The sequence below is a fragment of the Palaemon carinicauda genome, chromosome 16 (genome assembly GCF_036898095.1).
Source record: "Palaemon carinicauda isolate YSFRI2023 chromosome 16, ASM3689809v2, whole genome shotgun sequence".
Taxonomy (NCBI): domain Eukaryota; kingdom Metazoa; phylum Arthropoda; class Malacostraca; order Decapoda; family Palaemonidae; genus Palaemon; species Palaemon carinicauda.
The window spans coordinates 125,220,544-125,245,543 of record NC_090740.1 but is presented as its reverse complement, the minus strand read 5'-3'; the positions used below and the strand labels follow the sequence as shown (position 1 = coordinate 125,245,543).

Here is a 25,000-nt window from a genome sequence, read left to right as displayed (position 1 = left end):
ATCTGATAATGGAAAAAGGGATATTTAAAAGGGAGTGAAAAGATAGTTTCTGGTGCGTGATTTGGCGACTGCAGGTCTTGTAAGTTAAAGCTGCGCAATCATATGAACTGTGGGACATATTCCAGTAGGAAGTTTTAGCTAACGCCGCAGCTTGGTAAGCTATTCGACTATTATATCTCGTTAAGAGAGTTAGACTATTATAAAAATGCAGTAACTTTCAGCATCTGGTTATTGGGGGAAATATCTCAGTCACTAAAAGGAAAATGGGTATTTTGCAAATGTCACTTAAAACCAAGTCTGGCATTATCATAAATATTCCTTAACGTATACCAACTCTAGAAAAAAATTCAAACTGATATTCCCAGCAATGATGTGAAAAATTATTGGCATTAAAATGGGATTACAAAGCCCTCTGATAAAAAAAAAAAAAAAAAAAAATATTCCGGGTGAATTGCATGAACTTCATTACAAAGTTTTATTGGGGAAATTTATAACCAATAACGGACAATATTAAAAGATCTGCGGTTTTTTTCTGCTTCTGGATCTATTTTTGCTAATCTTAAACTCATATTCCGAGTGGTTTGCCTAAATTCTATTTTGAGGAAACTTTTAATCACTCTCGGAAAATATAAAAATCTCTTCGGTTTTTTATACCTCTGGATTTGTTTTGTTGATCTTACTCATATTCCGGGTGGTTTGCCTAAATTCCATTTCGAAAAAACTTTTAATCACTCTCGGAGAATATAAAAAGCTTTCCGGTTTTTCTACCTCTGGATCAGTTTTTCCTGGTCTAACAAGATCATCCATCTCCCGATTTGTATTTAAAAAAAAAAAAAAGCTGTGTACAGATAAAGACTTAATAGACTCTGTGTAATGATAAAGTCAAAAGACTCCGTGGAATGATGAAGAGTTAATAGACTCCATGGAATGATAAAGACTAACTATTTACTAGAACAGGCGGAGTTGCATTAGTCTCGTACTGTCACCATTAACTTTTTGCTAAGTAACCAATATTTATGACGTATTATTGTAAATATAACGTCACATATACAATAAGTAACCAATTCTTCTTTTATATCAACGTGTTTTGGGAAGGCAGAGCAATGCAAGAAAGAAAAAGATTGACTTCAATATGGCAATAATATTAATTGATTAAATTGATATTTCATAGAGATGCCAAAATATATGGTTAAGTAACAACTCATAAATCTATCTATCTATCTATCTATCTATCTATCCTTTATTATCAAAAGTGAAGCTATTATGATGTACAGAATTTTTCCATTTTACCTGACTTTACCTTTTAGTTTTAAAAGTCGTCTCTCGTTCATATGAACTATGGCTTATTACTTCCACAATTACTACAATCTGTCTGCATATGGGCCTTCCAACCTGATACTACACAGAATATTGGCCTTTTATTTTCTTAAAATCAGCCTTTCATTTTTGTCAGTACTACTGTTTCCTCGAAAAGTTGGTCAAGAGTTATGGAAAAGATGTTTTGTTACCTTTACAGTTCTTTGATTGTTAAGAAACATTTGCCCCAATACGTAATGAAATAGACAGGATAAGCACCACCGAATTTACTGACTTTTACTGTTACCAAACTGTCCTCATCAACTTTAAGTTGAAATAGTCCCCACGATGGAATCCTCCTTCGGTAGAGGACACAAAAGAGGTCAGCAAGATCCTTGTATGAATCAAAATATTCAAAATCAATCAAAGATGAAATTACATTACTAGGGTAGTGCCATAGCCTCTGTACCATGACCTTCCGCTGTCTTGGATTAGAGTTCTCTTGCTTGTGGGTACACTAGGGACCGCTGTTCTACCTTATTTCTCTTCCTCTTGTTTTTTTCAAGTTTCTATACTCCAACAATACATTGTTGGCCAGAGTTAGAGAGAGATTTTTTTCCTCCCGTTGCTGCTAGAATCCGGGAACTGTTGCGAAGTTAAAGCAGCTGAGCCAGTCATGATACTGATTGTGAACGGTGCCTGTTGCCAAATATCAAAGTCAAGCTGAAGTCCATCTCCAACCCCCTCCCCGCCCTCCTAACAATTTTCCTGTCAGACGCAGGAGACGAAAGGCATTACAAAGTAAATTTAAAGTTTTCCCTGCAAGCATAGATGTCAAAGGAAAAAGCTATTGTGGGAGATTCATATATGCGTTGGTGGATATTCCTCGACGAGACCCCGTTCCGAATCTTGTTTATAGTTGGATCGTCCGACTCTCCAGATTTCCCATGGAAGGCATTCGGGAATCGATGGCCAGGGAAAGAGGGACAGAGAGAGAGAGAGAGAGAGAGAGAGAGAGAGAGAGAGAGAGAGAGAGAGAGAGAGAGAGAGAGAGAGAGAATGTGATTCCAGTATTCCAATCCAACATGGAATCCCTTGAAATGGACTCTGCTCTAGTCATTTCTCATGCACTTTTGGGAGATGACGAAAAGTAAGTATATTACCAAGTAAAAGATCTTGAAATACTCATTTCAGAGTTTGCTTATAGATGTACCAAATTATCGCATAAATATATTTCCTTCCAGATGCTTTCTTTCGAGTTCTCTCGTTTTGAAAACATCTATTTCAAAGGGTCATATATACTTGAACTTTTGCAAGCACCCACTAGATATAACTACAGCTTCTAAGCATAAGGGGGATAGTACAACGCTTCCTGGATAGATTCGTCGAACTTTGCTTTAGTAACACCCCTCCCCCCAAACCAGGCCCTTTCACAAACAATAATGACCTACTGGAAGCAAAGTGAACCTGTTTGTTATCGTTACATGATGCTTTTCCTATACTTTTTTTTATTCCTACAATTGTTCGGCTGCCACAGGCCTTCCCTGCCCTAATCGATACAGCAAATAGGTGCTGCACAATGCGAGGCCAAATGATAATCACATTTTGTTGAGGAAGTTCAGCTTTACCCGAGTATGCGTTTCATGGCTAGATACAAAAACACACAACTCACACACACACACACACACACAAACACACAAACAAACACACCTTTGTTTCCTGGCCTCTTTGGCGTTTGTTGCATAGTTCTAGGGTATTTTAAGCATTACTTAAAAATGAGAGAGATTTTTAGGATGATTCAGTCAAGTTGATGTTCTTATGAAATATAACGTTACTAGTTTCTAAACAGGGTTTGAAGTTTAGTCCCTTTGTTAAGACTTGTAATAAAGACTGATGTAATACGTACAGGCATAATATCGCCTTTTATAAAAGTAAATTCCCATTCAATAATTTTATAAAGCACAAAGATAAAACAACATGCAAGAAAAATCTCTTTAAAATTTTTAAAGGCTGCTCATGAATGACAGAGGCAAGAGACAGTGACATTGCCCAAGGCATGCATGACAATGCTCTAGAAACTGACCATATGTACATATAATCAGCGCCCAAGGCCCTTCTTCATCCAAACTAGGACCAAGGAGAGCCAGGCAATGGCTGCTGATGATTCAGAGGGTAGACCTATAAGATCCCCCAAACGCACACCCCTCCCCATCCTTAGCTCATGAAGATGGTGAGGTTGCAGCCACTAAAGGAACTAACGAGTATAAGCGGAACTCAAATCCCGGTCTGGCGATCAGCGGTCAGGGACGTTACCAAATAGGCCAACAAAAAGCTCAACAAAAAAATGTTCTTCTATAGCACAATGCACATGAATTTCTAATTCCCTAATGTTAGTTTCTTCAACATTAATGTTTCCAACAGTGAGGACTTATTCCTTCCCATCGCGTTTTCTCCTCAGAGTTATTCGAGAATATCCGAGTAATGACGGGGCTCAGGAAACATTGGCCTTTACATTTGTGTCATGACTCACCTTTGAATGTTTTTCTTTTGTCTTTAGACTCCCTACGCCTTGTTCTTGGTTTAGATCCAAATAACAGGGTTGGTATTATTACTGTAATTGCTATGGCTGTTGTTGTTCTTCTTCTTCGCAATATACACACACGGTAAGATTCAAGATATATAAAATACCAAAACTAATACTAAAAACCACAGACGTGTCTTAGCAAAGATTTGGCAGTTATTTTAGACTTATTTTCTTCTTCTTCTTCTTCTTCTTCTTCTTCTTCTTCTTCTTCTTCTTCTTATTATTATTATTATTATTATTATTATTATTATTATTATTATCATTATTATTATTATTATTCAGCTTTCATTAGCAAAACCTAGTCCAAATGGGAAGAAAGATAAGTAAAAGAGAAAAGCTCTGAGATTAATTTCTTTTTCAATTTCGATATCGGATTATGTTTTTAACGGATAAGAAGTCATATTTCTCGAAATTAAAATCGCTTTCCGAACCTTTGCGGCTGAGAACTTTGGAAAATACTTTCCAGTTATAGTTTTCTTCCTGGTCTATTTATCTATCTATCTGTATACCAGTCTATCTATTTCAAAGCTATTATAAAAAGTAACATAATTATTTATATTCATCATCTTATTAATGAATGGAATCATTCATGATTTATATTCTAAAACTAACTTTGCATACAAGATACCAACAACAACAACAACAACAAAAACAGCAACAACAATAATAAGGATTTCTGGTGATCCTTTCCTTGTTTTCCATCAGGTCACTTTCTTTGCTTTTTCTGCTATACTTCAGTACTTTCAAGAATCAACTCAGCATGAGAAATCCTCATCCTTTCGCTTAGACTGATTTCCATGCCTATCACTGTCTATGTTTCCAGCTTTTCTTAACTTATCTTCCATCGAGAGATCATATCCGAGCTAAATTTCGGGAGCAAGATATGCTGGAGTTCATCTGGCAGTTCATCACTAAAGGGGATAAATCCTTCCACAAAACAACATACTGTAGATATAGATACCACGATATCTCTATAGACTATATCAGTCGGTGGTTTTCTTCGGAATATATAAGACTAGTGTACCCTAGCTGTCAAAATTGACGTCTGAATGTTTTGATACACACATACAAACGCACACACACACACAGATTCAATCCTTCTTACCCTCTCTCCCTTTCCTAACGACAACCCGCTGGTTCAACAATTTGTGGGAGAGTGTGGTTTTCGAGTGTACCTCTCGGGGTACCTCCTCTCACCAAGGTAACTACTCTCTCTCTCTCCCTGATCATGACAGGAAAGATATAATAAATAAATAAATAAATAAATATATATATATATATATATATATACATATATATATATATATATATATTATATATATATATATATATATATATATATATATATATATATATATATATATATCCAGACAATTGCTCCTTATTTTAATGTATAGGGGAGATTATGCATCATATTGCTCCTCTGCAATAAATGGCATTTTTTTTCACACAGTATATGCCATCTTACAATCAATATTTCCTGTATCTTCGATTCTTCCTTAACAGCTTAGTTTAACTTTGCGGGAGAGATTTTCTCATCAACTCGTACTTTTCTCCATTTAGACACTCTTTGATCATGGAATCCAGATGCCCACTGTTTTTTTTCTAAAACTAGTGAGCGAATGTTCTGCTTTTACCGGTAGAGACAACGATGTCTTTTAGCATTAAGGCCTTTTTAAAGGTTTAAAGGTTTTAAAGGTCTCTCATGAATGGCAGAGGCAAGGGACAGTGACATTGCCATAGCAACCAGGACAATGCCCTAGAGACTGACCATATATTATATGATCAGCGCCCAAGCCTCCTCTCCACCCAAGCTAGGACCAGGGAGGGCCAGGCAGTGGCTGCTGATGACTCAGTAGATAGATCTATAGGCTCCCCCAAACCCCCCAACCTTAGCTCACAAGGATAGTAAGGTTGCAGACACTAATGGCACTAGCGAGTCTGAGAGGGACTCGAACCCCCGACTGGCAAACACCAGGCAGAGACGTTACCAATCAGGCCACAACAACCCTTTCGTATTGTTGTTTGTAACATATTGGAGCTGGTTACTCGATTGCCTCTTCAAGATATAGTTGAGATCAGATCGTCCGCTGCAAACTAATAAAGAATGACGAAGCTATAGGTTTGTGGTGGCCGATGTGGTAAGGTCCCAGAGTGGTGATCGCCAGACTGGGGTTCGAGTCCCGCTCAAACTCGTTACTTCCTTTGGTCGCTGCTTCCTCACCATCCTTGTGAGTTAAGGATGGGAGGTATGGGGGAGCTTATAGGTCTATCTGCTGAGTCATTAGTAGCCATTGCCTGGCCCTCCTTGATCATAACTTGGGTAGAGAGGGGGCTTGGACACTGATCATATGTATATATAGTCAGTCTCTAGGGCCTTGTTCTGCTTGATAGGGCGATATCATTGTCCCTTGCCTCTGCTATTCATGAGCGGCCTTTAAAAATCTTTATGTTCACTTCTTATACTGTTGAATTTATCACCAACTAACCCAGCATACATGGAAGGACTGAGGTACCTAGAAATGTCTTTTTCCTTACCTACACCCAAGAACATGAAGGTAAACGACACAACCAAAACGAGATTCAAATGCTATTTTAGTCATAGGGAGGAACAGCAGCCTTTGTGTTATAAGAAAGGCGACCCATAGAGCAGTGAATCAGCCAAGGCCAGGTGTGTTACATCAGATCTGTAAACCTTTTCGTATCGATTCTTTTAGCGACGGGATATTGGTGAATAAACTCTCAGCGGCCTTTTTGGGTTTCATCATTACGAGGTCAGTGGCCTCGGAAGGTAATCCCCGAGATGTTTGGTTATTCAATTCTAATTTATGGACTTTGACGAGGGTATATATTTGCAATGGCAAGTAGAATATAATCCCCTGTCAAAGTATAAAACTTGATATTATATTAGGAATTCATTATTGCATCATCTAGACAGTTTTCTTTTACTTATTCAAACAATAAAATTAATTCTTCTTTCGGGTTGAAATTTCCAATATCAAAAAGGATGATTTACTTTTCTTTCTCGTCTGTTGATAGGCTTTCGTATGATTCTAATAGACGCAATGTTGCAAACATTCCTTGAACTTGTGCTTAAGCAAGTGTTCTTATTTGTTCACTGTGGAAGTTTTCCCACCAAACAAATAAGAGTAGCAATGATCCTGTTTTAGAAAACTTAGATGACTGGACATGGAAGGATTTTTTTTTTCTTTTTTTTCTTTTTGGTTACCCTGAACGTGACCTTTATACCAGGTCCATTGACATATCATTCATCGTTAAAACAAATCCTATGGAGCTCGTACATCTTATGTTCTTTTCTAGATGGAGTACAGCTTGCAAATTCGTTTGCCCTTACTGAATTTACTTATACAGTGAGAGAAAATCAAGTTATTGGTTTTGCATTTCTGTAAACCTAATAATGTGCGGAAAGAGTCCAATACTAAATACGATGGTAGATATCCGTCGTGCATGCCCCAAGAGAGAATTCTATCATAGGAGAGCGTGCACGAACAGGAGATAACTCATGGACTTGCATACACAAACAGTTGAGAACCCACTCCTTGACACTTTAAAGAGGCTAAATATCTTGAAAAAAGATGTCCAAAGGATAATTAAACAATTTAATAAATAAACCGTTTTTAACATTAAAATCCATTGAAAAAAAAGAAAGTCATCTTATGTATTTGAGTTTAAAAAACACGAAACATAGACACAACTTAGAATAAGGTTATTCCTTTTCAACTCAACAGAGAAGTTTCCCGAATACATGATGTATTCCACAATCACACAAAATAGTGAGATTTCTTGATAAGAAAAAACAAAAAACAAATTACCAATGTTACGGGAAAATGATATATGTTGGATTCAGTATCACAACTCTTAGATATATCTACAATACCTGAAAGCAAGATTTACATCTTACAACACTTTATAGGGAAGGAATCTATGACCCAAACTAGATATATGTAAATATATATGAACGAAATAATTCAGTGTGCCAAAATGCCAAGGGATTTTGATTTCTGTGGCTATATCTGAGTCTTCACAGGATATACACATAAATTTTCAAAATACTTTTGATTAAGTATTATCTCTAGCCAAAATATGTTGAACTTTGAACATAAAACAGCAACACTTCAATCAGCAGGAAATATCAACAAATAACGTTGAGATAATTAATATACTATTAAATCCCTTATCCCATGATGCAGAGAGAGAGAGAGAGAGAGAGATTGAGAGAGAGAGAGAGAGAGAGAGAGAGAGAGAGAGAGATTCTTCTTGATATGCCACACCCCTGAGACAAGGCTGACTAATGCAAAAAAAGGAAATGATTAAAGTTGACGATATCGTTTGTAAAATTTGTTTAAATGGTGCAGTGCACGTTGGGGGATCGATGTGGTACTTTTAAGCCTTTTGTGTGAAGTTTATGAAAGGACTTGTGCTGTGAAAGTTTCACTACTATTGGGGTTCATCCAAGACTTTTCAGTTATATATATATGTATATATATATATATATATATATATATATATATATATATATATATATATATATATATATATGTGTGTGTGTGTGTGTGTGTGTATACTATATACATATATATGGTATATACTGGCATAGGAAGACCATAAACAGACACCAGTGGGAAGGCATGATTACATATAAATATATACATACACACATACATACATACACACTCACATATATATAAATATATATATATATATATATATATATATATATATGTGTGTGTGTGTGTGTGTATGTATATACACACTCACACACACACACACACACACACACATATATATATATATATATATATATATGAGTGTGTATGTATGTATGTATATATCTGTAAAGATAGGTAGACAAATATAGATAGATGTTTGTCTATCTCTGTTTGTACAAGTGTGTCTGATTGTATGTAAAACATACTACTGTTTAATTCTGTAATTCAACGAGTGCCTCAGACTTGGTAAATCTCGTCAACAAACGAACTTTCTATGTTCGATCATGATGGATACCATAATTAGACACATGACCAATTTTTGTATAAAGTACAGCACATAGCCACACGAAAATACAAGACCAAACATATATTCTTATATAGATTAAACATACATTCAAGTTTATACATACACATATATTCATGCATCAGTAACAGGTGTAATAATTCATATTTATGTAAGGGTGTCTCAGATATAAAGATGTGATCACTTTGAAATCAAAATGTAAATTTAGAGATTTAATAAAAATTTTAGGCTAAAAGTTATTGGAAGTTGTAAGGTGAGAATTCACACCGAGTATATTGGACATGGAAAAGAGACCTGTCACGAACACTTGCATTTCTGCCTACGGATTTGAGCAGGAATGGAAACAAGATGCAGTGAATTTTGCGATGAATATTAGAATACCTCTGAAAAACCAAGACATTCGTAAAACAATGGAATTCGGGGAGTATAAAAACATAGAAACTAAATTGGTTGATTTGAGAATTTTCTGGCATCCGGACATTAACTAGGAAATTAAGGAGACATTTCATACCTTTACAAGACAGAACTAAGAAAAATCGTTACGTGTATTAAATAGGAAACTGTTTGGTATCTAACAATATCATTAAAATAACGCCAAGACTGCGCAACGCCCATAAGAGCAATAGGCACCACTTTCATAAAAGAAATCACGTTAAAATAACACTAAGACTCTAAACCTGCCATAAAGCAATGGGCACAACTTTCATAAAAAAAAAAATCACGTGAAGATACCACTACGACTACAAAACTGCCATAAGAGCAATAGGCACAACTTTCATAAAAGAAATCACGTGAAAATAACACTAAGACTCTAAAACTGCCATAAGAGCAATAGGCACAACTTTCATAAAAAAAAATCACGTGAAGATAACACTACGACTGCAAAACGTCCATAAGAGCAATGGGCACAAATTTCATAGAAAAAAATCACGTGAAAATAACACCAAGATTTCAAAACAGCCATAGGAGCAATAGGCACCACTTTCATAGAAAAAATCACGTGAAAATAACACCAAGATTCCAAAACGTTCATAATAGCAATAGGCACCAATTTCATAAAAAAAAAAATCCCCTGAAAATAAAAACTCCAAAACGTCCGTATGAGCAATAGGCACCACTTTCATAAAAATCACGTGATAATAACACAAAGACTCTAAAACGTTCAAGAGAGCAATATGCACAACTGCCATAAGAAATCACGTGATAATAACACGAAGACTCTAAAACGTTCAAGAGAGCAATATGCACAACTGCCATAAGAAATCACGTGATAATAACACGAAGACTCTAAAACGTTCAAGAGAGCAATATGCACAACTGCCATAAGAAATCACGTGAAAATAACACGAAGACTAAAACGTCCAAGAGAGCAATAGGCACAACTTTCATAATGAAAAAAAAACACGCAAAAGTAACACCAAAACTCCAAAACGCCCATTGGAGCAATAGGCACCACTTTCATAGGAAAGTCACTTGAAAAAAACATGAAACTTCATATATGGAAAATAATTAAAGGTCTATGAAATAATAGGGGCTTGTACTGAAAGAACCAAACAAATGTTTCAAGAGTACGCTCTCTGAAGCCTCGTTTGAGTTCCTTTGTATTTTTTTCTGTTCAGGAGTTTGATCTACTTTGAATAACTTATTAAATATTCAATTTAAGAATTACAGCTACTATAAAGAAATATACTTGTGAAGAGCGCCGTTGAGCTTCATGTTCTTAAAATTCAGTGACAGTTTTATGTAAAGTTGAAAAGTGGACTGAACTGCTTCCCACATATCATTAACATATTACGTTTAACTTTATTAGGAAAAAAATGTCTATCTATTCATACTACCTTAAAAATATCATTAAGTGTCCCATAATTCACAATATATAGAATGAGTAACCATTAGCATAACCTATATTTAACTTGGTTAATGATAATGATTCCTAATTCTATGAATTGTAAATTATTCAGCACTTATTGATACTTTTAAGGTAGAATAGATTCGAACAATGAAGTCACTTGAACGATAAAAGATGAAATATCTATTCCGACGATACATACGCAAACAATTACTGGGTAAAGATATTTTACGAGCTGCCAACGCAAGAGTCCGTGCCTTCCATAAGTCATGGGAATCTAAAACGAACGAACGAACGAAGGGGCATAGAGACATTTAGTATACAATTTATACAATTTCGATAACTCGAACAATACCGGTTGGAATCTGCTTCGAGAAGACCCTGAAAATACTGGTGTTTCTGAAATGTTTCGGCTTCATCCAAACCTGTTGTTATATCTACACTATTAAAAAAAAAACCCTGGTTTTAATCGGAACTTCTCCGTAAAAATATTCTGTTTTCAGCCGTATTTCAGTAAAATACATGCGACCGTAATTTTACCATACTTTATTCTTATATATTACGGGTTGCTGACCATAATATCACTCCTTTACGTCAATATATCTTAGAAAAAACCGTAATTCTAATCAGAAATTCTCCGTAAAAATATCCTGTCCTCAGCCGTATTTCAGTTAAAAACAGACGACCGTAATATTACCTAACTTTGCTATTATCTTTTACTGGTTGGTGACCGTAATATCACTCCTTTACGTCAATATATGTTTTTTTTAAACGGTGAAAATCCAGGAATATATGTTGCCAGGCATTTACCGTATTTTAATGCAAATTGTTAACAGTGTAGAACGCATAGAATTGCATGGCGCCGAATAAAACGCGAGAGTTTCATTCCACTAAATCATAATTTCCAGCTTATTTTTAGAGCAGCATATGTCCGGCAAATGCAGATTGAGAAAATGGCTTTTGCGCATATACATCCACGGCTTTTTCATAAATCCTTTTCACAATGCTTCATAAATTAGTCGCCCTCTTTACTTAGTACTGGTAAGTATGATTTGCTTGGCAAACAGCATTTCACGGTTATACTTCAGTCGCTTGTAATCTATAACACCATCTGAAAGTCCATACATCCTCATTTGGCTCGTTAAGCTAAAAGCGAACACTATTTCTCCTTGACGCTGTTCTGCTACAAAGGACCTTTATTCGTTACTCAATTATGCTCTTAATTAAATGGGCTTTAGCCGAATTATGGATGAGGATCTAGTACAAGAAGGTTTATGATGGTGAAAATGAAATTTCTCTCCCTCTCTTCCCTTTCACGTTCATCTTTTTCTGTCTTACTTCTGTATTATGCTGAGATTAACGAAGATAAGATTTAGAACTAGAATCAATTATTACTGGGATTCTCAGTGTACTTTTTAAGTCACAGTGGTTCTCAACCTTGTTAGCATCAGATACCCTTCCCATAATATGTCATAATACCATTCCAACGTCCATTTCAAGATTATCTATATTAAAAAAGCGCATTCCAAATGATATGAATATAAATCATACATCCCTTTCAGAATGTCATTCCCACATTCATTTCAAGATTGTCTATATCAAAAAGCGCATTCCAAATGATATGAATGTAAATCATACTCCCCTTTCAGAATGTCATTCCCACACCCCTTTCAAAATTGAAGATTGTCCATCTCAAAAAGTACATTTCAAATAACATGAATGTAAAAAGAAAAGTCCGATTATTTTTCCATATTAGTACATACAGATTTACAATTTTACAAGGACTATTTTTATACTGTTCCCGGGGAATGCAAAAAAAAAAAATTAAATAAATAAATAAATAAATAATCAAAATAAATATAAAAAAAAAAAAAAAAAAAACTATAAATTTGAGTTTGCCAATCTGTCGTCCAAATTCCCTCCCCTTGAAAGCTTAAAATTCCCCCCTGATGGGAGTTAATTCCCCTCTGGTTGAGAGCCCCCTTAAAGAGATTCATCGTTATATATATTACAAAAAGAGAATCGTAATGTAACAAAGTTCACTATTAACGACAGTTTATGACGATGGAATGCAAAAGAACTCTTAAATAGCTTTGTGACTCTCAGAGAATTTAATAATCCCTGATTAGCGGAGATTTACTGGTTTTCTGAATGGCGGTAGACATATTAACAACCAACAAGCAATAGTATAGTTACTAAATACTATAGAATAAATAGGATTAATGTATTAAAGAGATTAAAGAACGCATTGAAAGCCCTCAAGACAACTGCATTTTAACCATAAACTAAATAGTCTACCTTATCTTTTTAAAAACATCATTATTATTATCATTATTATTACTAGCCAAGCCACAAACCTAGTTGGAAAAGCAAGATGCTATAAGCCCAAGGGCTCCAACAGGAGAAAATAGCCCAGTGAGGAAAGGAAATAAGGAAATAAATATATAATGAGAATAAATTAACAACATATTCTAAAAACAGTAACAGCGTCAAAACAGATATGTCCTATTTAAACTATTAACATAAAAAACAGATAAGTCATATAAACTATAAAAAGAGAATCAGCAAATATTCATTATTGGTATAAGCAAACACTATCTTCTTTATAGATGTTTTATATCTTGTTATACTGCACTGTGTTACAGAGACCAATACGTATAAACGTTAGAAAATTAACTTGTTTCAATTAGGCTTTAGAGAAATTGTTGATTTGGGCTTTGGTGGGTGTAGGACCCTGTGAGGGAAGGTTAGGGGGGAGTGACTATTCTAAAAGTGTAGTTTCAAAAACATTAATTTGTGGAGGTAAATAAAATACTTAATTAGCTAAATACCATGTCCTCTACATTTCCTTAGATATTGCTAAGCTGTAACATAAAGGGTAGCTATAACTGAAATTAATTTGGACATAGTTTGCCAATAAGTTACCAAAAACTGTCAACGCGTATATACAAAAGGGGAGAGAGAGAGAGAGAGAAAGAGAGAGAGAGAGAGAGAGAGAGAGAGAGAGAGAGAGAGAGAGAGAGAGAGAGAGAGTAACCTAACTAGGCAATCTGCTGCGTTCTTCATTATAAGGCTTATTGACTTACGTAGCTCCTTTCTAATTCATCTGTAATTTACTCTGCCCCCGAGGAAAGTAATTATCTTTAAGCCTTCAAGGACGACGGAGAATATGCGGGACTGACGACTTTGTACACACACAGACAGACAGAAAGAGCAGACAGACAGACAGATAGACAGACATACAGAAAGAGCAGACAGACAGACAGACAGAGCAGACAGACATACAGAAAGAGCAGACAGACAGATAGGCAGATAGACAGACAGAGCAGACAGATAGACAGACATACAGAAAGAGCAGACAGACAGACAGACAGAGCAGACAGACATACAGAAAGAGCAGACAGACAGATAGACAGATAGACAGACAGAGCAGACAGACAGACCACACAGACAAAGATAGATGGTGAAGGTGATGGGGTAAGGATATGCTGTCTGTTGTGTACTCTATCCATCATTCTTAATTTGATTTTTTTTTTAATTACTGTATCACTACGAAAAAACATCAAAGCTTCTGAATAAGCGCGAGTATGTGTATATGTATGTGTATATGTCTGTATTTGTATGTGTATGTGTATGTGTATATGTCTGTATTTGTGTGCGTTTAAGAGAGAAATGAAAAAAAAAAGATAATGCACACTTCAATTAAAACTTGAAAGGTTCATATGGCTGCTTACTGTTTTACCAAATCCAACCGAACTATCATGTTTCAATTCCTAGTCTAATGTGTATATAAATGTATATATGTATATATATACAAATGGCCGGAATAATATTCAATTTTGTAGAGCACCAAAATTTTCTTCCCTAGCGAAGTATGATATCCAAAATTTCTAACAGTGTTTTTTTAATCTACTTTTTAGGTGTGATCTAATCGAATTTTGCTTCCCTTCACACTGCAATATTTTTATGTATTTTTTATGTATTTTTATGTATTTTCTATTATCTTTTTTATGACTTTATCTTTAAGATCTCTTGCAAGTGAACCTCTTTTGTCTTGCACCTAGAATTTTGAAATTTTACCACCATAATTACATTAATAACTTTAAGATATTGTCTTATTTTTTAAGATTTTGACTCACGTCATTCCTGGACATTTTCCTAACCCAATTCTATTTACCCTTTAGAATAAGTAGACAGTCTACCTCATATCTACCACTAATGACTATCTTATAAGGCCTCAAATTATAACGAAAAAAAAAGAAGAAACTTTCTCCCATGTTTTGTCGAACTTGAAGCTCATTCAAAAATAAGTTAAATGGCAAATAAACTTCCAAGTTTATTCTAATAGTATTTAAATCTCGGATATTATTTGAATTTCATCCAATGAAATGCAGCAAGTTCGACAGACGATGTACATATTCTATAAGGCTGATTTAGAACATATCCTATATATTCTGAATATCTTTCGAACTTCACCGATGTTCATCCTTAAAGATATGATTCATATACAGATGTACAGAAACCTTCACAGACTTGTGGAATGTGAGTGTGAGTTTGTATAAACCTTCGATTGGATGGTGGCAGAATTGTTTGAAAAGATTGATTGGTTTTCTCTTCAGGCTACATAATCTAACACTGGTTTTTCTCGTTTTGAACAACAAAATAATATTTTGGTTCTACTAATTATTAAATATACTTTCACTTAAAACCTCTTGTGCCTTCGCTTTTCTTAACTTCCACATTCAATGTTCCAGATATCAAAATTAATCGCGTTATTAATTTCAAGATTCCAGATATCAAAATTAATCACGTTATTAATTTCAAGATTCCAGATATCAAAATTAATCGCGTTATTAATTTCAAGATTCCAGATATCAAAACTAATCGCGTTATTAATTTCAAGATTCCAGATATCAAAATTAATCGCGTTATTAATTTCAAGATTCCTGATATCAAAATTAATCGTGTTATTAATTTCAAGATTCCAGATATTAAAATTAATCGCGTTATTAATTTCAAGATTCCAGATATCAAAATTAATCGCGTTATTAATTTCAAGATTCCAGATATCAAAATTAATGACGTTATATATTCTTGACCAAAGTTTTTCAATACTATATTCAAGAAGGTTTTTCGACTTCTATTTTATTTTTCTATTTTGAGTTCTAGTAATATTTTGAGTTGTAACTCTGGCTTCAGGATGCCAATTTTCATTAGTCAGTTTTTAAAAGGGATTGTCGTCGTATTTCAAATTCTTTTTTTTTTCCTTTTTCTTTAGTGATAGGTTACGCAGAAATTCCCAGAACGTGTAATATTTCTAGTATTTTTGTATTAGATATTATATACATGTGTATAGTGATAGATAGATGGACAGATAGATAGATATACACACACATATGTGTATATATATATATATATATATATATGTTTGTATAAATATATATATATATATATATATATATATGTTTATAATGTTTGTATATATGTATATACATAATTTTATATATATATATATATATATATATATATATATATATATATATATATATATATATATATATATATATATATATATATATACTGTATATATATACGCACATGCATATATTCCACCCGTTACAATATGGCTAGGTATTATCACTAGCAGCATGCGACTCAGCATAGTTGAAATGTTTTCGAGTTTGTCACAAGTCCTCTTATAAGAACTCTAAATTCTTAGGGATCTCCATCAGAGGCTTCCTTCTCCCTTCCTGATTTAAAGTAAATTTTAAGCCCAGAATACCGAGATCATGAGATGAAAACGTCCTTGTCTTTTCCTTTATTTTTTTTTTCTTTATCTTAAATTCTAAAGATGCTTTCTTTATCTTAAATTCTAAAGATGCTTTCTTCATCTTAAATTCTAAAGAGGCTTTCTTTATCTTAAATTCTGAAGATGGTTTCTTTATCTTAAATTCTAAAGAGGCTTTCTTTATCTTAAATTCTAAAGATACTTTCTTTATCTTAAATTCTAAAGATGCTTTCTTTATCTTGAATTCTAATGAGGCTTTATTTATCTTAAATTCTAAAGAGGCTTTCTTCATCTTAAATTCTAAAGATGCTTTCTTTATCTTAAATTCTAAAGATGCCTCTAGGATGCTTTGTTAGAGGAGCCCAGAAGCATTTAGATTCAAAGTTAACATTCTTTGGATAATGGGGGACCTCCAATGTCATCATGGACAAAGTGTGACAACTGTTTATTTCTTCAGAGCCCTAAGTCCAATGGAAATCATTTACATTTTTATATTGTTTCATTTCCAAACAACAATAACATATATTGTTATATTCGACGTTTGATTTAGTACGGTAGTTTAAATGATTTGTTTTTTAAATTTGCTTTCAAGTTTCTTACTTGTATCATTTTATTTAAAAATTTCGTTTTATAAAAAGTTTTTTTTTATAAAAATAAATCGTTTTTTTGGAAGTTTTTCGTAAAGAAAATCATTTTACAGAAACGTTTTTTATTTATTAAAAAAAATCGTTTCATAGTTTTGTTTTTATTAAAAATTCGGTTTATAGCTTTTTTTTTTTCTTTTTTTTTAGGATCTTGGATCTTATCAAAATTTCTGTTAAGCCAAATAGATTATATCAGAAATCAGACTCAATTAAAAAAAGAAAAATTAAAAATTAAAAAAAAATTATATACTGTATATGTTGCATCCTTGAATTTTTAATATTATACAAAACAAAGAGAGGAAGGACAATATTAAAACCAAAATTTGAATTTACTTTCATTCATTCCCAAAACCATATAGTATCATAAATACTAACAAATTCTTATATAGAAAAAAAAACATTTATTTTGACAAAATTTGAAAAAAGGAAATGAAGTCTTAAAAAGGTTTTATCAAAATCCTTTTAAACTATTTTTTTTTTCAACAATTCTGCCACCAATTATTGCTCGTGCAAGCATATACTGTGCAGTATAAGTAGTAATCATGTGTGTATGTGTTTGTGCATAAGTACATACGTCTGAATGAGATCACAAATAAGTTTTTGTTTTGGGTAACATAAATACATATGTAGGCTATACTTATAGCTGATTAACTAGAAACATTGCAATTGAGATATATAATTAGATTATGGCACACAAAAAATTACCCTGTATAGAAGATGATGTTCGTACTTTCAGATATATATATATATATATATATATATATATATATATATATATATATATATATATATATATATATATAAACAGATAAATCCAGTTACATAAAATAAACACACACACGTAGCTATAAAGATGTTATTTATGATCCACCATCAGAACATTAGATCAACTCACTTGCTAGCGCCTAGCTACAGACAGAACCGCCCATTTTCTCAGACTTCAGTGTATTTTCAGCAATGAATGGCCTATTGTTATGAGAACTGTATGTAATTAGAAGATCTGAAATGTACCCTTTCCCCCCCCCCCCCATTCCGAGTAGAATACGAGTAGCTTTCTATCCATCTAAATACTTTTGTATTTTGATCGTTGTGAAAGGTTGGCGTCTCGCAAAAAAAAAAAAAAAAAAAAAAAAAAAAGTTACCACATTAGTTTGTTGAGCCCTGTCCACACACTCGAGCATGCCCTACAGGCAAACAGTGATACCAGACCACAATTGGTAGTGAGAATGAGGGTTCATGGCGTCAGAAGCGGGAAAACCACAGGTAAGGATCTGGCAACACTATTTGTTGCCAGATCCCTGACTGGCTATCCAACTTATGACATCATTAACCCTCATTCTCACTACCTATTGTGGTCTGGTATCACTGTTTGCCTGTAGAGCATGGTCGATCGTATGGACATGGCTTTAGAGGGCATATCAAGAAGCTGGAATAAAAAAAAAAAAAAAAAAATCAAGGTTTGTGTAAATTGCTTCCAATTATGTGTTCTCTGTCTGCCTCTGTACGAGTAAAGATTTTTGGCCACTGTTTTTTTCCCCCAAGAGTGCTTCTTCGTCCAGTGAGAGTCTCTATACTGTAGTCCGAGTAATGGCATGCAATACATCACCCATATCATATATAAACACATATAAAGTAGAATTTGACTCTACCACTAACTCTAAGGGTCTTAATTTTCATCCTCATCCATAATACTGTAGAGCTTTGTTTTTCCTTTAAATTTTTTGTATTTTGTTTTTTTTTTAAACTAAACAGAAGCCACTTTCATCCAGCTATTTTGAATGAGCGGTTTCAAGTAGCCTACGAGTCGCTTGTCACTGGGATAATGGAGAGCTCAACCCCCTGTACAAACCCTTGACTTCTTTTTTCTCCCCTTTTTTTAATCTCTCCTTTTTGATGTAATGCAGGAAGCTGATCTTGAATTTCTACATATTTCAGGACTCGAGGAAGAACCTGGTAAAGTCCCCAATTCTGCATGCAAATGCATATTTAGGTGTTAGTGCATAAGAAAATGATAAGTTATTTTATGCATAAGAAAGCATTTCTATAAGGCATTCTGTCTTGCATGGCTTTACAAATGTTACTGACATGGTCCCTCTGATCTCGAGGTCTTATTTCTTTTTCCCCATTCGTGTTATTCCCTATTGTCCTTAAAAGCTTTTTATGGGCGAATATCTTTCTTGTTCGAGCAGGGTAAGAACCACCATTATTTACCCAACAATTTGCCAGTTTTAAACACTTTCATTTTGAAGAGTTGTATGCCTCTGTGGGTGGATGTACGATTAAATGGATGCCACGATAATAACCCGAGAGAGATTTTGTATGGAAAGACTTGTCATACTTTTTATTCCAAACAATATCTAATCACTATGTGCTTTTGTCAACTGCATGGATGTGCGTGGCAGTGCTTCTATATGTTCGTGTGCCTCTGTCCTTCCTTTCGATGTGTAACTGTCCGCTTCTGTGTCATTTTTTGGCGTCTTTGGTACTCTGTGATTTATCTGCATCAATCTATTTAAAAGAATGTTTTAACGGGTCAACTTTAAGAGACCAACTAAATCAAATAAGAAAGGAATGTATTCTCCTAATGTATCTTGAACACAATATATACAGACAAAAAAGAGGAGTATCTTGCACACAATATATTCAGACTAAAAAGAGGAGTATCCTGTACACAATATATTCAGATAAAAAGAGTAGTATCTTGCACACAATATATTCAGATAAAAAAAGAGTATCTTGCAAACAATATATTCAGATAAAAAAAAAAGAGTATCTTGAAAACAATATATTCAGATAAAAAGAGGAGTATCTTGCACACAATATATTCAGACAAAAAAAAACGAGTATCTTGCACACAATATATTCAAACAAATAAAGAGGAGTATCTTGCACACAATATATTCAGACAAAAGAGCGGAGTATCTTGCACACGATATATTAAAAAAAAATAGTAACTTACACATAATATATTCAGACAAAACATAAGGAGCTTTTAGAACAATTAAAAATAGATGACAAAACAAAGCATATGCAAGGGAGGGTGGGAGTGAAGATAACCATTCAGTAGAAAGAAGCAGCTGGAGGAAAACTGCTGCAGTTGCACTTTGAAGTTAAAGAGGTTGGACAGCAAGATGTAAGAAAGGAAGTGGGAACGGAGTTGAATGGACTATACAAAGACCTACAGTACACAGCAAGAAACCCACAAGTAGCCTGAGGGGGAGCAGTATTATTATTATTATTATTATTATTAAATGCTAAGCTACAACCCTAGTTGGAAAAGCAGGATGCTATAAGCCCAGGGGCCCCAACAGGGAAAATGGCCCGGTGAGGAAAGGAAATAAAGAAAAATAAGATATTTAAAAAATAGTAGCAACATCAAAATAAATATTTCCTATATAAACTATAAAAACTTTAACAAAACAAGAGGAAGAGAAACTCGATAGAACAGTGTCCCCGAGTGTACCCTCAAGCAAGAGAACTCTAACCCAAGACAGTGGAAGACCATGGTACAGAGACTATGGCACTACCCAAGACTAGAGTAGACCAGCCTTTGGAAAGAAGGAAGGTTATGGCTGTGGTAGCCTATGTGGTAACGTCCCTGACTGGTGATCGCCAGACTGGGGTTCAAGTCCTGCTCAGACTCGTTAGTTCCTTTGGTCGCTGCAACCTCACCATCCTTGTAGGCTAAGGATGGGGGGTTTGGGGGAGCCTATAACCCTATCTGATGAGTCATCAGCAGCCCTTTTCTGGCCCTCCTTGGTCCTAGCATTGGTGGAGAGGGGATTTGGCCGCTGATCATATGTATATATGGTCAGTCTAGGACATTATCCTGCTTCATAGGACAGTGTTACTGTTCCATGCCTCTGCCATTCATGGGCGGCCTTTAAACCTTTTTAGCAAATTTAAAAAGCGAACATTCACACTGGAAGTTGAGATAGAAAGTCGGTATAGATCAATCAAAGTATTTACATTATGATCCCTGACCCTCGAAGGCCGAGATGAAGAGAAGTGATTCAAATATTCAAAGGATTTATAGGGAACATGTATTTAAAGATACAGTTTCATAATACATAAATAAAGAATATTTACTAATTTTTACTTTGTATCTATTATCATTCTTTCAATAATGATCAATGGTATATTTTAATTTTCAAACCTTGTCGACTAAATATAAATAAAAAGTCCGAAGAATATTTTTTTCATTTGACGTTTGTAAAATGAATTGATCGCTCCTATTCCTAGAACTGAAAATGGGCGAAAATTTTACATTTAAACATAAATAAAGTAAAAACTGGAAAAGAGTAAGAGAATGAATGAACTTCGACAGATCTTCTTTTCAATTATGAAATATCTGAGCATTATCGACGTCTATCTTGAAACATTTCGAGTTAAAATCAATCCAAGTGTCAGGTCGCCAATAATTCCATATTCAGTAGCTGTAAGAAATAAAAGGCTCAAGAGTAGCATGAAATACCGTGTTTGCTCTTCATTATATCTATTCTTATTTATCTTTCGTTTTCACCTCTCATCAATGCCATTGCCAAATATCGAAGATTTTGCAAAAGTTATGTAGAACAATTCGCCCCTGACGTCGTTTGTTTGTGAGCAACTTTACACAAAAACTATTGTACCGATTTTGACCAAACTCGGTAGTCGTGCTGGGTATGACCCAAAGATTAATCTGCAATATTATTTAAATTGCAGATTTTGAAAAAGTACATGTGCCAGTAACAGAGCCTGGGTCCTCCATTACTGGAGATAATTGTAAATAAAAATGATTTTTTATTTTAGTTTATTTTTTGTTTGTGAACATTACACAAAAACAACTGAGCCAATTTCAACGAGACTTGGTGGATATGTTGAGTATGCCCTAAGGACAAATTAATTTGATATTAAAGAAAATAAAATGAAGTACAAGTACGCAGTGGAGTTAAAAGCAAAATAAGACTGTTTGGCGTGACGAAGGCATGCTCTCTACTAAGTGCCCCTCTAGTTTTAAATTAGTTTACCCCTTTCATGTTCAGGAACAAGGATTACCCTTTGCAACGGAACTCCTAGTAATCTTGCAATGCATTTTAGATTTGATTTTATCTTTCTTTTACATTGTTTTGTCTTTGTATTTCTCCTTTTCTATATCTATTTCATTAAATATTATGTAACTATTTCCTTCAAGTCTTCCTCGTAAAGTTGTGTAGTTCAATTAATTCATTTCTTTCTTATCTATATTCCTGGCAAATTAACAAAACAAGGGTTACATCTTCTTTCTTATTTTCACAAAAAAAAAAAAAGATTCCTTGGTAACTGGAATTTTATTATATATCCATCAAATAGCAATTTGTCTGACTGGTTAAAAGCTGAGGAAATGTCAGGAGCTAATTATGTTAAATGAATATATGAAAGCAAAAAGATAGAATTAAATAATTATACATGACGTAGTTAGGCAAATAGTCTTAATTTGACATTCGAATGACGTAGTTCCCCAGCACCATAACATGGTCTCTAATTAAGTGTATAGGAACTGAGCGTGTTTTTAATATTTTCAAGTCCCGTCTGCTAATCGAGACATGAAATACCAATTCCCTTTACTTCATTCCTTGGTCTGAGAATGTATCTTATTATTATTATTATTATTACTTACTAAGCTACAACCCTAGTTGGAAAAGCAGTATGCTATAAGCCCAGGGGCTCCAACAGGGAAAACAGCTCAGTGCGGAAAGGAAAAAAGGAAAATAAAATATTCTAAGAAGAGTAACAACAATAAATATCTCCTATATAAACTATAAAAACTTTAACAAAACAAGAGGAAGAGAAATAAGATAGGAGAGTGTGCTCGAGTGTACCCTCAAGCAAGAGAACTCTAACCCAAGACAGTGAAAGGCCATGGTACAGAGGCTATGGCACTACCCAAGACTAGAGAACAGTGGTTTGATTTTGGAGTGTCCTTCTCCTAGAAGAGCTGCTTACCATAGCTAAAGAGTCTCTTCTACCCTTACCAAGAGGAAAGTGGCACTGAACAAGTACAGTGCAGTAACCCCTTGGGTGATGAAGAATGTCAATGATTTGAACATTTATCTAACTACGTTAATCCAGAGTTTTCGCTAAAAAAATTATCTTATAAAGTTTAAAGGTAAAGCTGTCTAGTTTCACTTCCAGTATCATCAAAATAGATATTCAACGGAACGTCAGCCGGACAAGTCAAACCCCAACTGTGGTGCTCAAACACATCCGTACCCTCCCAGTAAACAGCTTAAGCTCACAGTCTGGGCTGGGATCGATCTGCTACCATGCGAATGCTAGGCGAACACGTTACCACTGTACTAGCCAGGAGGATAGTAGAGTGGTAATATCTTTTGATATCTGAACTGATTTACATTAAAGATATGGTACAGTTGGCCACAAGAATTCCTGGCACAAATGTGCACTCTATAACAACAAGTTCTTAGTTCTTGTGTTTAGTCCCACCCACTCCTTCTCCTAACACAATCCGCGCAATAAGGATGTGATAGGATTCATTTCCTCGGATGGAGGTGTGATAGGAATTCCTGTGTCCAACTGTACATTGCAGAAAAAAATTCGTTGTTCACAGAGACCTATATTGCTAAGAATAGATGACAGTGAGTCTCTCCCTAATGTAGTGAGTCTCTCTTTAATGTAATGAGTCTCTCCCAAATGCAATGAGACTCTCCTTACTGCAGTGAGTCTCTTTAATGCAATGAGTCTCTCCCAAATGCAATGAGACTCTCCTTACTGCAGTGAGTCTCTTTAATGCAACGAGTCTCTCCCAAATGCAATGAGACTCTCCTTACTGCAGTGAGTCTCTTTAATGTAACGAGTCTCTCCCAAATGCAATGAGACTCTCCTTACTGCAGTGAGTCTCTTTAATGCAACGAGTCTCTCCCAAATGCAATGAGACTCTCCTTACTGCAGTGAGTCTCCTTAATACAGTGAGTCTCTCCTAAATGCGGTGAGTTCACAAAAAGAATTACATTTTACAAATGGCTCCAAAGAAATAGGGTTATTTGGAGACACTAAAAACGAACGCTTGTCTTTGGCCTTTCATACTTCTATTCAAACCTTACCTCTCGATGATAATAATAATAATAATAATAATAATAATAATAATAATAATAATAATAATAATAATAATAATAATCATTATTATTATTATTATCACTATTATTATTATTATTATCATCATTATTATTATTATTATTATTATTATTATTATTATTATTATTTTCATTACTATTATTATTAACTAAGCCATAACCCTAGTTTGAAAAGCAGGATTGTACGCGACCAAGGGCTCCAACAGCGTAAAATAACCCATTGAATAAAGGGAATAAGGTAATAAATAAAATATATATTACAAGTAATGAATAAAAAAATCTTTTCTAAATTGTAACTCGGGAATTCATTTACGCAGGAGTTCGTATTATTGATTTTATTATTAACTTTATCGGAACCTCCAATGTTTTGAAATCAATAAAAAAAATTAACTGTTCTAAATGCCTCATATTAGGCCAGAATTCATAGTCTGTTGGTCCGAGGTACAAATAAGTAGTACTTTAACACCTCGAAGGATGATATAAAACTCTTATTACAAAAAAAATAATCCTTATAATTCTTCTTTCACAGCGGTATTCCTACGATAAGGGGTCGGCTGCCATATGCACCTTCTAATAGGTTTATAATTTGGCAGTGTTTTTACGATCGCAAGCCCTTGGAGTCATCATTTACATTTACTGGTGGTGGCCTTAACCTTTGATAGTCCAACTGCAAGGCAGCAGTTTCAAGTTATTACC

The 25,000-nt window shown here is 34.3% G+C and overlaps 1 protein-coding gene across 7 annotated transcripts in view; it reads left to right on the top strand.

Moving 5' to 3' along the window:
• The window catches only part of LOC137655857 (sodium/potassium/calcium exchanger Nckx30C-like), a 705,766-nt gene that overhangs the window by 605,746 nt on the left and 75,020 nt on the right, over window positions 1-25,000 (top strand). For 6 of the 7 annotated variants that reach the window (XM_068390052.1, XM_068390051.1, XM_068390050.1 and 3 more), the window contains one exon: window positions 19,131-19,148. The exons of the other annotated variant lie outside the window; for it this stretch is intronic. In XM_068390052.1, the coding sequence (XP_068246153.1) occupies window positions 19,131-19,148 (18 nt within the window). The remainder of the gene's footprint in view (window positions 1-19,130; window positions 19,149-25,000) is intronic. 7 annotated transcript variants of the gene reach the window in all.